Raw genomic sequence first — 13,593 nt, 5'->3', positions numbered from 1 at the left:
TGAATTTTGTAGTAAACAAACAAACACATGATAACCCTAAAAGATATAGCAGTCCCTTAAAAAAAATTCACATTTGCTGCATATAATCAATAACCAATAATATCCACAAATTTCACATTTGATATGTCACAAATCTAAAAATAACATAGATTTTATACAAAACCAAAATGTATGTTACAAGTTACAACAACCAGATACAGAGATTCACAACTCACTCAAGCATGTACAACAGAAACCACATGAGGAACTTTGCCATCATCAAAAGGCAAACTCACATACTGCCATGCAAACTCCTCCACAATCTCCTCCGCCAGTTCACCATGTACAGCCTTACAGTACATATACAGCACGGTATCCGCGGCGGCGTTGTAAAGCATCAACACTGTCATCACGGCGGAAGTCAACACAATCTGAACCATAAAAGCCCAATCCCTCCATGAACCACTATCAGAAACAACTCTAGCTAGAAGAAAACCACTCCACAACATAATTCCTTCCAAAGAAGCAAAGAACAAAAGGCAAGAAGCTCCGGTGTATTTCATTCCGTTCATCAGATGAACACTCCGGCGAAGTGGTTGGATTCCGTAGGTGTTTTCCACTACGGCGATGACTGAGGAGAGAGTCCATGATATACGGATGTAGAAGATGAGAAGGAAGAGTGCAAGGAGGAGGATGGCGGAGACGGAGCGAATGATTGGAGAGGAGAAGGAGATCAGGCGGAGGAGGGGGACGGGGAGGGAGATGGAGAAGAGGATGAGGTGGGAGAGGATGCTTGTGGTGAGGAGAGGAAGAAAGGAGGAGATGAGAGAGGTGACGGTGGAGAGGAGTTTGACAGGACGGCCAAAGAAGCCGTGGAAGACGCTGTGGGTGATGGTGGCGAGGGAGGATAGGGAGAGAAAGAACAAGAAGATAGGCAACAATAGAAGTGGTAAGGGGGGAGGAAAATCAAGAGAAGTGGTAAACCTGGTATCTTCTGTGTGCAACTGCAGAGACTGTAGAGACGTTGCTTGACGAAGAAGGATGTGGATGGTGGGGGAGTTGGAGGGGGTGCTGAGGAGGTGGAGGATGGTAGGAGAGACGATGAGGGAGAAAGAGAGAGGGAGGAGGAAGATGACGGAAAGAGCGAGGAAGTGACGGGAGTGAGCGTTGATGATTCGTTTGGATTCAGAGAGGATGGACCATAGGTTCAGGCTTGCTGTTGATGTAGTTGTCGCCATGGTTGCAGCTGTCTTGTTGAGACTAAGAGGTGGAAGGAGAGATATTGATGATGGCATGTAGATTGCCAAAAAATCGTGACTCATTATCGGATCTGGGATTTATGCAACGTAGTTCCATTTTTCACATTTCTTTCTCCCTAACTATGACACGTTAACAACTTCTTTTATTTGACAAGGAATTTGTTTATCTTTGAATGATAAAAAAAATAAATAAAGATACTTTTAATTTTGAATTATTCTTTAAAAAACTTTGGATTTGATTATTTGATAAGAGATGATGCATAATATATATAGGTCGAGTTCGAAACCCACTTGTGTTGGTTTGTTGATGTCGCATTGAGACCTTCAATAAATTAGTTTGACTTTTAAAGATTTTTTTTTATATTAATACGCACTCAGTTGTATATATGAAAAAGTTAAATCAACAAATATTAATGTGTTTATATCCGAGAAGGGGTGGGGGAGGGAGTAGGAAATTGGTTTGAAGAAAATATTAGACGGATGGTAGGAGATGGGAGGGACGTATTGTTTTGGTATTATAAGTGAATTGGGGATATTCCGTTGAGACTGCGGTTTCCTCGCCTTTTTGAATTGGCGGTGCATAAAGAGAGTAAGGTTGTGGATATGTGGAGGCTCAGTTGGGGGATGGAGGGAGGGGAGTGGGATTGGAGACGCCGTCTGTTCTATGTTACTCCCTCCGGTCCTATTTACAAGAGAAAGTTGACTTTTTAGATACATTGAATAATGTATGTATCTAGTCAAAAACCTAAACCAAATACATAAATTATTTAATGTATCTAAAAAATAAATTGTATCTTGTAAATAGGACTGGAGGGAGTATTACATACCTTTGTTTTGCAGGATAATGTTCATGACACCTGGCGGTGGCGGCTAGATCCGATAAATGGCTACATGGTTCGCGGATTTTATCAGTTCATTACTAGTACAAGTGATTTGGTGGACAGAAGTCAAGTGGTTGATGTTTGGCATAAGAACGTTCCTTCTAAGGTTTCTCTGTTGGCGTGGCGGATATTTAGTAATAGACTCCCTACTAAAGACAACTTAGTGCATCGTGGCATTCTTCATGCGAATGGCTCGGCTTGTGGTGAAGGGTGTGACTCAATCGAAAATGTGGTACATCTTTTTCTTCAATACAAATTTTCAGGCGAGCTTTGGTCTCATGTTTTTAATTGGTTAGGTATCTCTTTTGTGTTCACTGGTGAGCTCCGACAACATTTTACTCACTTTACTAAGATGGCGGGCATGCTGTTATTCTCACATTTATTCTTCAGGATTATATGGTTTGTAATTGTTTGGGTGATTTGGAAGGAGAAGAACAACCGGATATTTCAACACACGATGTCCACTCCCTTTACTCTCATTGAAAAAGTAAAGCTCAATTCATTCTTATGGTTGAAATTCAAAAAGACGGTCCTTGCTTATACTTTCCAGGACTGGTGGCGACACCCCATTCTTTATATGAGTGTTCTTTTGTAATTTTTTGTTGTTGCTATTGGTGAGTGCTGTAATTGTGGCACCTTGACTATTTTTGCGGGCAGCCTCCTTTGTACACCTTATGCGGGTGTTTGCAATATATCTCATTTTCATTTGTTCAATTTTTTTTAAAACCAAATACAAACATAATGTGACAAAATGAAAAGTTATCGCTAAATTTTAGGGTGGATATTAAAACTATTACCAATTTTCTTAAGCTTGAAGTTGAATTCAACTAACTTAGATTAAAAAATCATTACCATCTTATTCAAATGTTCGTGAGTCCTACGTTTGCTTTTTTTTTTGAAAGGATCCTACGTTTGCTTTTGATAAGGAGATAAAATTAGTTTGAATTCCCTATCAACATTTTGTCTATATGATGCCAAATGTGATTATTATTATAATTCCCCACCCACACATTTTCTCATGTCTTACCCAAAAAGATAATATTCTTTTATAAAAGAAGACTACCCGCCCACAGAAAAACCACAAACTTCATTAAAGAGTAAATCATCAAATTGTTCCATGTCTTTGTACCAAATTCTTATATTGGTCCCTGATTTTATTAATAACTCATAATGACCTCTGTCTTTGTCAAATATTTTTCATATTAGTCCCCGACTCTATTAGTTGTTTTATATTTTAAGTCATTAACGTACCAAATAAGATCCAAAATGCATTATGCCATTAACCACTAAATAATATCCAAAAGACATTCAACCATTAACACTCAAAATACAAAACAGCTAATAGAGACACGAACCAATCTGAAAAAAGTTTGACAAAGACATAGACTATTTTGAGTTATTAATAAAGTCAGGGACCAATTTGAGAATATGGTACGAAGAAAGGGACTAAATTGGTGATTTACTCCCTCATCAATGCTTACTAATTAAGATTTAAGTAATACTAGACTTTTGACCCGTGCGACGCACGGGTCTTCTCGACTATAATAGAGACCAATAAATAATCTTTAACCCGTAAGATCATGGGTCGATCAATAAACGCAAATTAGATTATTAGAGATACAATATTACAATCAAATGATAATAAAAAAAATTATAAAGAAAAAAGATAAAAAGAATACAAAATTATATTGTTGCACGGGTCAATTTTATTTATTACTTTTATAGTTAAATATCAAAAATTAATGCAGTTCATGGTTCCTAACAAATTATTTAGGGTAGCCGAGTTTACATGGAAATTAGGGTATTTTGTTTGTAAACGTATCAAATAAGTGTACAACAACTTGTCAATTTTTTTTTTTTACAGAAACAATAGGTTAAGTTGCTGCAGACCTAATAAAATTAATAAATAATAAGGATAAGGATCAAGATATCTATATCTATTAAATTAAAAAAAAATCTGCATAAACAATAGGTTAAGTTGTTGCAGCCCTAATAAAATTAATAAATAATACGGATGAGGATTAAGATATCTATTAAATCTTTGCTTTGAAAAATATTCACGGTTATTAGAGAGAAATGAAAAACATGATGTAAATTTAAAGCCAAAATTTTAGGATAGAGTTGTTGCAAACCTAATAAAGAATTAGTGGAAAAAAAATTAGATTAAGTTGATGCAGATTTAACAAAATTAATAAATAAGGATATATACCTCCTAAAAAAAGAAAGTAATATATATACGATCGTAAAGAGATTCTCAATTTAGTTTTGGTTGTGATTATGACTTACCCTATGTAACCAAAAAAAGATTATGACTTACCCTGACAATTTCTTCACATGTCTCGTCATCAATGTTGACAATGGTAAAAATTTCTTCTACATCACCAAGAGTCATATGGCCATTGAGTCAATTCGATCGGCATTAACTACGTGGATTAAGATGACTTTTGTGTGCAGTTAATGTAAATGAGTTTATAATCTGAGACTCAATTATTATTTTACTAAGCTGAAATGAAATATATAAACCGAACTTCTTTCTTAGTTGATACCGTACAATTTGTCAAAAAAAAAAGTTGATACCGTACAAAATGTTGTACGTCGTCATTTTAATAAATAAATCAAGTTATAAAAATGTCATTTACTTCCTTCAAAAAAAAAAATGTCATTTACTATCCCTTTAAAAAAATGTCATTTACTAGATCAACTTTTATTTTCGTATAATTGATCAATTTGTCGTAGACACTTTTATTTAAAAATAACTTGTATTGTAAGTTAGGATCTCTTAATTAGCTAGTTGGTAGTACGTTTTTTAATGGTAAAAGAATTTTCATTCATTCAAAAACTAAAATTAAGATAACATAATCACGAATATCATAAGTTGAAACATATTACATTTTTATATTAGCGATGCTATACTGAACTGAGTTTTTCATCACAAAATTACGTGTCACTCTTTAAGTAAAGACACACTTCCTGAAATCATGACAATTCATGGAGAACACGAATAGTCAAAGTTAATAACTAGCAAAAAACAGCTCGCTATACTTTCACGATGATATTCACTCTATAAATGTCATTTTCCTTTCTATTTTGATATCGATACATATATTAAAATGAATCTACAATACTACTTTTCTCTTCACTTCATGTGTTAGATTTTTGTATTAAACAATTAAAAATAGAAAACACATTAAAGGGATGGAATGTATATTCTAACATTTTCTTCAAAAAAAATATGTATATTCTAACATCATATGGAGGATAATGTAATTTAAAGTTTAAAGTTCTAGTAATGTAGTTTTTTTCTAATATGTTTTACATATAGGGTAAGAGGGTGTATATTTTAACATAAAGATGAGACGGAATTAACATAACTAAACATTTCATAAAACTATGGAATTAAGGACAAACTAGCCTCGTCCTTTGCCTTCTCAAATTCCTCCTCTCCAACTTCAGTGTGCTTCTCCTTGCAGTATATGTATATCACCGTAAAAACAGCAATATTGTAAAGCATAAGCATTGTTTGTATAGGAGAAATCACGAAAATCAGTACTAAATTGTAACCACTTATCCATAGCAATATCACTTCTAAGAACCCAAACAAGTAACAGATCGAAAATACCAACTTTCTCATTCCTTTCACCAATTTCCAACTTCTTTTCAATGGTTCCAAACCCCAGCTTGATTCCACCACAACAATAACTTTCACTAAGCTCAAGTTAACTACCAAATACGTCATAAAAACAAGCATTAAAACCATGGAAAATAACACAACCAAGTACGAGTAACTTTTGATCAGATATACAAATAGTAAAAAGTTGACAAAGAAGATGGCAGCGATGACGGCTTCGGTGGCAAGGAGGGGGAAGAAAGAAGTGGAGATAGATTTGATGGCTTCTTTGAGTTTGACGGGTCGATCAAAGAAGGCGTTGTAGATGCTGTAAGTGATGGCGATGAAGGCGCTATAGGAGAAGATAGAAGATAAAATTAAGAAGAGGAGAGACAAGGTGATAAGTATGGTAGGGTTGATGGGTGGTTGTTGCTGTTGAAGGTGTTTGGTAATAAGTTGAGAGATGAGGATGAGAAAAGAGAGGGGAAGGAGGAAGATGAGGGAAAGAGTGAGGTAGAGACGAGGTTGAGAGTTTATTATGCGTTTAGATTCAGAGAGAACATCACACATGTTTGGATCCATGGGTGTAAGCTAAATAGAGAAGAGATTATTGCAGGGGGAAGTGTGGGATGGATGGATCTATATATGAATGGCTTTTGTGAACTTCATCACCTTAAGCGTTTTCACACTCATCCTATCTATGACCCTAGTAATAAAATAAGGGGTTAAACATATTTTTATTTTTTAAAATAAAGTTTTGATAAATGCTATCAACATATTTTTCAACATATTTTTTTAAATTAAGAGTGTTCTTAAGATCTTATTAGTCCCTATTCGGTATAATGTCTCTTCGAAATTAAGAATGATATTAAGAACATATTCCATTTGATAATTAATGTCCCTTCAGAATAAATAATACTTTTAAGATAAATGCTATCAACATATTTTTCAACATATTTTTTTAAATTAAGAGTGTTCTTAAGATCTTATTAGTCCCTATTCGGTATAATGTCTCTTCGAAATTAAGAATGATATTAAGAACATATTCCATTTGATAATTAATGTCCCTTCAGAATAAATAATACTTTTAAGATAAATGCTATCAACATATTTTTCAACATATTTTTTTAAATTAAGAGTGTTCTTAAGATCTTATTAGTCCCTATTCGGTATAATGTCTCTTCGAAATTAAGAATGATATTAAGAACATATTCCATTTGATAATTAATGTCCCTTCAGAATAAATAATACTTTTAAGATTATAGTCCATTTAAAAATAATAATGCCCAATCGGAATTAAGAATCATCTAATTAACAGTATATAGATATTCTTTCAATTCTCTAAAAAAAATAAAAATATTCTTTCAATATTTTTCTACTTTTGAAGAAGTTAAAAAGTCAGAATGGTGGTATCACTATATTTGAATGGTTGTAGTACCATATTGATATTTTGAAGAGCTTAAAGGCTGGAATGGTGATAACACCATATTTGAGTGGTCTTAGCACCCGTAATAAAGTGGTCACTATACCATATTAAAGTGGTTTCAGTATTAAAGAGTGGTCACCATATTAGAGGTGTAAATCTCAAATGGTTTCTAGAGTGCATTAGTTAATTAACCACACATTTGTGGTTTAGCTTGTTTTATCCTGGAGGTGGCGTTGTTGATAGTCTGCCTTGCATAATTTTAGGTAGTGCCGCCAAACGTCTTAAAGAAAGCAACCTGATCGTGACTCTATCTAGTAACAACTTCGGTTGATATTCTTTTTCAAAATTGAATTTGAAACTCAAAATACAACAGTTTAAAAAAATCCAAAACTAACAATTCTAAGACGGAGCAAATAAAGAAAAACAACAATAATTTTACCATACTTTTTACTAATATGGTAAACTATTAACTAATTTTAGACACATTCATTAAATACATATGATTTAATTACTTCTAAAATACAAATTATTCAATTTTTTTTTCTCTTTTATATATTTACTTATTTATGTGCGCGCTTAAATGGATTTTATTTAGGTTAATCACCAAGCAAGTGCATCTTCCCATCCTTTTCCTTCCCAAATTCCACCTCTGCAACTTCAGCATGTTTCTCCTTGCAGTAGATGTACAGAACCGTATAAACCACAATATTGTAGAGCAAAAGCACCGCAAGTATAGGAGAAACCACGAAAATAAGTGCCCAAGTGTAACCCTTTATCCATACCAATATCCATTGCAAGAACCCAAACAAGTAAAAGAAAGACAAAACCAACCTTTTCATTCCTTTGACCAACTTCCAACTTCTCCTCAGCGGTTCAAAACCCCAACATGATTCCACCACGACAATCACATTCACCAAGCTCAAGTTAACTGATAAATATGTCCCAAGAGGGAGTAAAACAATCATTAAAACCAACCTAACTAAGTAAGGGTTAGTTAATAATGAGAAAAAGGACAAGCCCAATGAGAATTCCGAAGACAAAAAATATGAAGAATGAGATGACAAATGTAACGGTGGAGGTGGCCAGGAGGGGGAAGAAAGAAGTGGAGATGGATTTGATTGCTTCATTGAGCTTGACGGGTCGATTAAAGAGGCGTGGTAGACGCTGTAGGTGATGGTTATGACGGCGCCAGAGGTGAAGATGGAAGAGATAAGGAGGAAGAGGGACAATAAGATGATATTTGTGGTGATGTTTGTAGGGGATAGTTGGTGTTTGAGAATGAGTTGGAAGATGAGGGAGTGGAAAGTGAGGGGAAGGAGGAAGATGAGGGAGAGAGTGAGAAAGTGACGAGGTTGAGCGTTTATTATGCATTTAGATTCAGAGAAAACATCCCATATTTTTAGAGCCATGGTATAAGCTAGATGGAGAAGAGATTATAAATGCAGAGATGAATTGTGGGTATCATGAATAATCAATATGTATGTATCCTTATATATAATGACTTTTATAAAAAGAAGAAGAGCAATGCTATAAGTTTGATCTAAACACTTGCAGTTATGAGTCAACGGCATATCATAACATTTTTTTTAGGGATATAAATTCTTCATGCCTTATTAATTTTAATTCATATGATAATAATATTAGGGGTGTAAGTGGTTCGGATAAAACTAACGAAACCGAAAGTCTAAACCGAACCAAACCGAAAAAATATCCGACCTTGTTTGGTTAGGTTCAAAACCGATCCGAACCAATCGAAACCGATCTAGTTTGGTTTGGTTCATGGTTTTTCATTTTGAGATCCTTGAAACCGATGAACCAATCCGATAATAACCACACTCCTTATTTTACTAATATTATCCTACCTCACACAAACTTATGGTTAGACCCAAAATTAAACATAAAATACTTTTTAATCCATTCACTTTCTCTCATCTTCATCTCATCTCATCAGTCAGACTCTTTCATTTCTACTAAAAAAGAAACCTTAGCCGTCAACCACACCAAACCCATTGTTCATCGCCACCGGTCACCTTAGAGATCATTCATCTCTTGGTTAGTTTTATCATGTTTATGCATTTGATTTATACTCATTATATTTCATTGTATTCCATGTTCATTTTCTATGCCATTGATTTATACACATTACGTTATATTTCATTGTTGATGAATGATGCATGTATAGATCATGAAGATTGAAATAATTTATTTGAGTTTGATGAAGTTGTTTTTGAAGAATGATGGATAGATGAATCTTGGATCATATGTATGAAATATTGAGTAAGGTTAGTTATAAAAAGTTGTTTAGAAAATAGAGAACATGAAAAAACAAAATATGAAATACAATTATACAAAGTTATATGAAATATTTTGTGAGAATATAAATTTTTTTTAATTGTATTTTTAAATAAACCGAACCAATCCAAACCGAACCAAACCGATTTGTTTGGTTCGGTTTCTTTTTTGAAAAACAGTGAAAACCGAACCAATCCAAACCGATGAAGGTTTCATCGGTTCGGACATTTTTTTGACTGAAAATCAATCCAAATCGAACCGTTACACCCCTAAATAATATTATGATGGATGACAAGTATTGCATGCCCCACATGTCCAACTCATCTTATTAATAAAATAATAACTAATCATTAAAATATAAGTATTGGTATAAACTTGTACCATATATATATATATATATATATATATATATATATATATATATATATATATAAAGAACTAGTCAACAATATTTTTAATTGGTCCGTATAAAATGTAAAAGGAAGTAATGGGCAAGGAATAAGAAAAATCATATTTTTTCCATTTTGTAACAACTATAGGTAAGTAATGTAACCAAAAAAACTATAGGTAAATAATAATTATAATAAAAAAAAAGTCCATTAAGTATACTTGAGTTGGTAGCTAGAACAATGATGATGGTCTGGGTTTGAACATGGGATTGAACTCGTGAATTAACGAAATTTATGATTCGTTCATCCATTTTTTATCAAAAGAGTAATTACCTATTTTTTTCCTATGATTAAATGATCATTTGTGACTTTTATCTGATATGATTTGGCACAGACATGTCTCCATTAAGGTGTCTATTCTCGCTTGGAGACTTCACCGTAACAGGTTACCAACCAAAGCGAATCTTGTGGCTCGTGGGATCATCTCTCAGGAGGCGCAGATGTGTGTGACTGGGTGCGGTGAAGTGGAAACAGCTAACCATTTATTTTTCTCTTGTCCTATATTGAGAGATTTATGGTCTTCAGTTCGTCATTGGATTGGTGTCTCTGGGGCTGATCCGTTTGATGGAGCTGATCATTTTCTTCAGTTTTCTTTTTTGTTAGGCTGGTCGGTAAATAAAAGATCCTTTATGCAACTCTTGTGGCTTCTGTGTGTTTGAGTTTTATGGTCAGAACGTAATAATAGGTTGTTTAAAAATATGGTAAATACCATTCACCAACTGTTGGAAAAAGTGCAAATTAATTCCTATTGGTGGATGAAGGCGGCGAATGCCGTTCTTGTTTTAGGAGTTCATAGCTGGCTAACATGCCCTATTGCTTGTTTAGGCATTGGTTAGTCTTGACATTTTTGTGTATTGGACTCTTGTGTAACTTTCCCCGCATTCATTTTGCACATCTTGTGCTGAAGATGCGGTTGCGATGTTGTTAATATATATCCCATTTTTGCTTGTTAAAAAAAAAGTTGGAAAATTTTTAATACTTTGACAAAAACTTGTGAACTAAACGAATCTCTAAAATGATCACTCATTTTTTTATCGAAGGATTAACCACTTTTTTTTATCACGCATTAAAGCATTGCTGCATTCAATTGTTCACGCTTTATCCATTCATAAGGAGTTGTGTAAGTACATGAATTTATAGAACATTACAACCAACTAAGTTACATGGTTGAATACATCATGCACATCACAAAATGTTAGTAAAACATTTACAATATACTTGACCCAAAAAAAAAAAAACATTTACAATATAATAAGTTTACAAAAATGACAAAAGTGACTTCTGCCCAACCAACCTACACAAAAAAAAAAAAATTATCATTAGGAAAATGTGTGACACGATGCAATGAATCATGATATTAATAAATATAAGATTGTTTACCACTATACAATATTGTAAAACTTGTTTAATCTTCAAACTCTCGTAAATATCTTACAATAATTCACAAAATACCTATCTCACTATCAACAAAATATCACAAGTGTGTCCCATTTATATTCTATTGATTGTTATCAGTAGGTTTTCTTGAAAGTTTTTATGGACTCAAATTTTTGCTTCATTTCTTGTAATTGTGGCTCAAGTTGTGATATTCTTACCTGAGTATTATGTTTTCTGTGATCAACAACTAATTGTGAGCGATTAAATTCGTCCTGTTAACAGAACTTGTGTCTTTTTAATATATCCACTTAGTGCTCCATCAATAGTTCAAACATAACAAATTAACATGCAACACATAATCTCATTCATAAAGAGACGGAGACCGAGGGAGTACTACATTACTTTTTATTAGATTAGATTTAGAGGAGAATCAATTTTTTTATTGGTCTTATCTCCTTCTAGTGAGCAGAATGTCATTCTCTGTCTTATAATTTTGGCTCAAATTGCTTATTGTTGCAGTAAACCTCAAAACTGACATATCATCTCTAATGAAATTACCAAGAATTTACAAAGTAGAACAAAAATTTAACGATTAACGATTTAAACTACCATGCTAATGTACTGAAATTTTTAAAAATAAAATGAAGTATGCTAATTAATAATACAAAAGTAAGAAATGACAATATATATGAACCAATAATGAAAGGAAGAAACCAACATTGTTAGATCCAATATAAGGTGGTGTTTTAAGTAATTAGTAGGTAGTTAGTTAGGTTTAAGTAGATTATTCGTAAGTGGCCCGTTAAGACTAAATAATAAGAGGCCCATTAGAGTTAAATATTAGAATGTTCTCCTTTTATCTTGGTCAAGAAATATTAAAATGTTATCTTTATTCGTATATAAAGGAGAATTCTCAAGAGTTTTTAGAGTATTACATATTGCATTTTCTGTTTAGGGTTAAATTAGGATTCCTCAATGAGTTATGTCGAAACTTTGCTCTGGAAGTAGTTAGAGAAACTCTCTCTTCTACTATTTTACTATCTTTATTCGTATCAATAAAGCACCATATTTTCCTCAATTACCATCTATTTCATCTTCTTTCTTGTTCGTAGAATTTGTTCGTTCTTATCAAATTGGTCCGGCATGCGGGATCTCAAGTATCACCACCTACCCTTTTTCTGTTACCCATGAATCAAAACCAATCAGAAACCTAAGCAACACATAAACCCTTATCCGTTCACTAGTAAGCCATATCCAAAAAAATTAAAATAATTGAATACCTATTTTTTCTCAAACAACAACAGAAACCTTGCCTTCCTCAAAGTACAAAACTGAAAGCATATCTCTTTTCTCCCTAAATTTTATTCATACCCGCATCAGCCATATCCAGAAATTTTAAATAACCGAATCCATATTTTTTTTCTTCTGAAACAAGTAACAACAACTGAATCCCTATTTTTTTCATCAATATTAACAACCCAACATATATATTTCTTTCCAAAATAACATTTCCTATTACCTTTCCTCAAAATAACAAACCATAGCAATACTTTTTTTTAAGGCAAACAAAACAATTGTACGCGCCCCAAACAAAGCAAAATAACCGTACACCCTAAACAAAACAAAACACTACCGGTTTCGAACTAGTGTTTGACATGGAATTGTCGTACAATTTTGTGAATGAAGGACTGCCATAATTTGTGGGTGAAGACCCCTTTGGGTGGATCATCGAAGCAAAATTGTTTTTCCTGAGAGAGAAAATCCATTCAACTGATAAGGTGCAATGGGCATTCACGAGGATGGAAGATGAAGCCATACTATGGTTTCAATCTTGGTGTCTAAAGAACCTAGATGCAGATTGGGAAACAATTACTTTAGCTTTAATGAAGAGATTTAGGTCCCATAAGAAGAAATTGATGCTAGGAAATCCAGGAACAAAAACAACAATCTATTGTTTGAAACTAGTTCATCAAAGTCCCAACAACAATGGGATCAGGGCGAAGAAAGCTACAAGGGAGGAAGACGTCGATTTAAGGTGTCAAGTTCCTAAGCTCAGACTTGAGGACAAGTCTGTTTTTCAAGACGGTGAGAATGTTAGAATCCAATATGAGACGTGTTTTAAGTAATTAGTAGGTAGTTAATTAGGTTTAAGTAAATTATTGATCATCTCTAAGTTGTGTTGGAACTTTGCTCTAGGAGTAGTTAGAGAAACTCTCTCCTCTACTATTTACTATTTTCCTTCGTATCAATAAAACACCTTAATTTCTTTAATTACCATCTCTTTCTTCTTCTTGTTGGTTTGTATTACCGTTAATTCGTTGGT

General features: G+C 33.5%; 3 protein-coding genes across 3 annotated transcripts; all 3 read right to left on the bottom strand.

Moving 5' to 3' along the window:
• Positions 1-56: 56 nt before the first annotated feature.
• On the bottom strand, positions 57-1,291 carry LOC146931897 (uncharacterized). The gene has a single exon (XM_085703477.1). The coding sequence runs from the start codon at positions 1,272-1,274 to the stop codon at positions 216-218; it is 1,059 nt and encodes a 352-aa protein (XP_085559603.1). The 5' UTR covers positions 1,275-1,291; the 3' UTR covers positions 57-215.
• Positions 1,292-5,322: 4,031 nt separating this feature from the next.
• Positions 5,323-6,408, bottom strand: LOC146931896 (uncharacterized). The gene has a single exon (XM_085703474.1). The coding sequence runs from the start codon at positions 6,306-6,308 to the stop codon at positions 5,508-5,510; it is 801 nt and encodes a 266-aa protein (XP_085559600.1). The 5' UTR covers positions 6,309-6,408; the 3' UTR covers positions 5,323-5,507.
• Positions 6,409-7,441: 1,033 nt separating this feature from the next.
• Positions 7,442-8,654, bottom strand: LOC146931895 (uncharacterized). The gene has a single exon (XM_085703472.1). It carries the CDS (start codon positions 8,559-8,561, stop codon positions 7,749-7,751), a length of 813 nt encoding a protein of 270 aa, XP_085559598.1. The 5' UTR covers positions 8,562-8,654; the 3' UTR covers positions 7,442-7,748.
• Between the last annotated feature and the right edge of the window lie 4,939 nt (positions 8,655-13,593).

Source organism: Medicago sativa, chromosome 4 (genome assembly GCF_051527215.1).
Source record: "Medicago sativa cultivar Bolivia chromosome 4, Bolivia_mono, whole genome shotgun sequence".
NCBI classification, from domain to species: Eukaryota; Viridiplantae; Streptophyta; class Magnoliopsida; order Fabales; family Fabaceae; genus Medicago; species Medicago sativa.
Note: the sequence above shows the minus strand (reverse complement) of the source record. Positions and strands in the feature narration are given on the sequence as shown.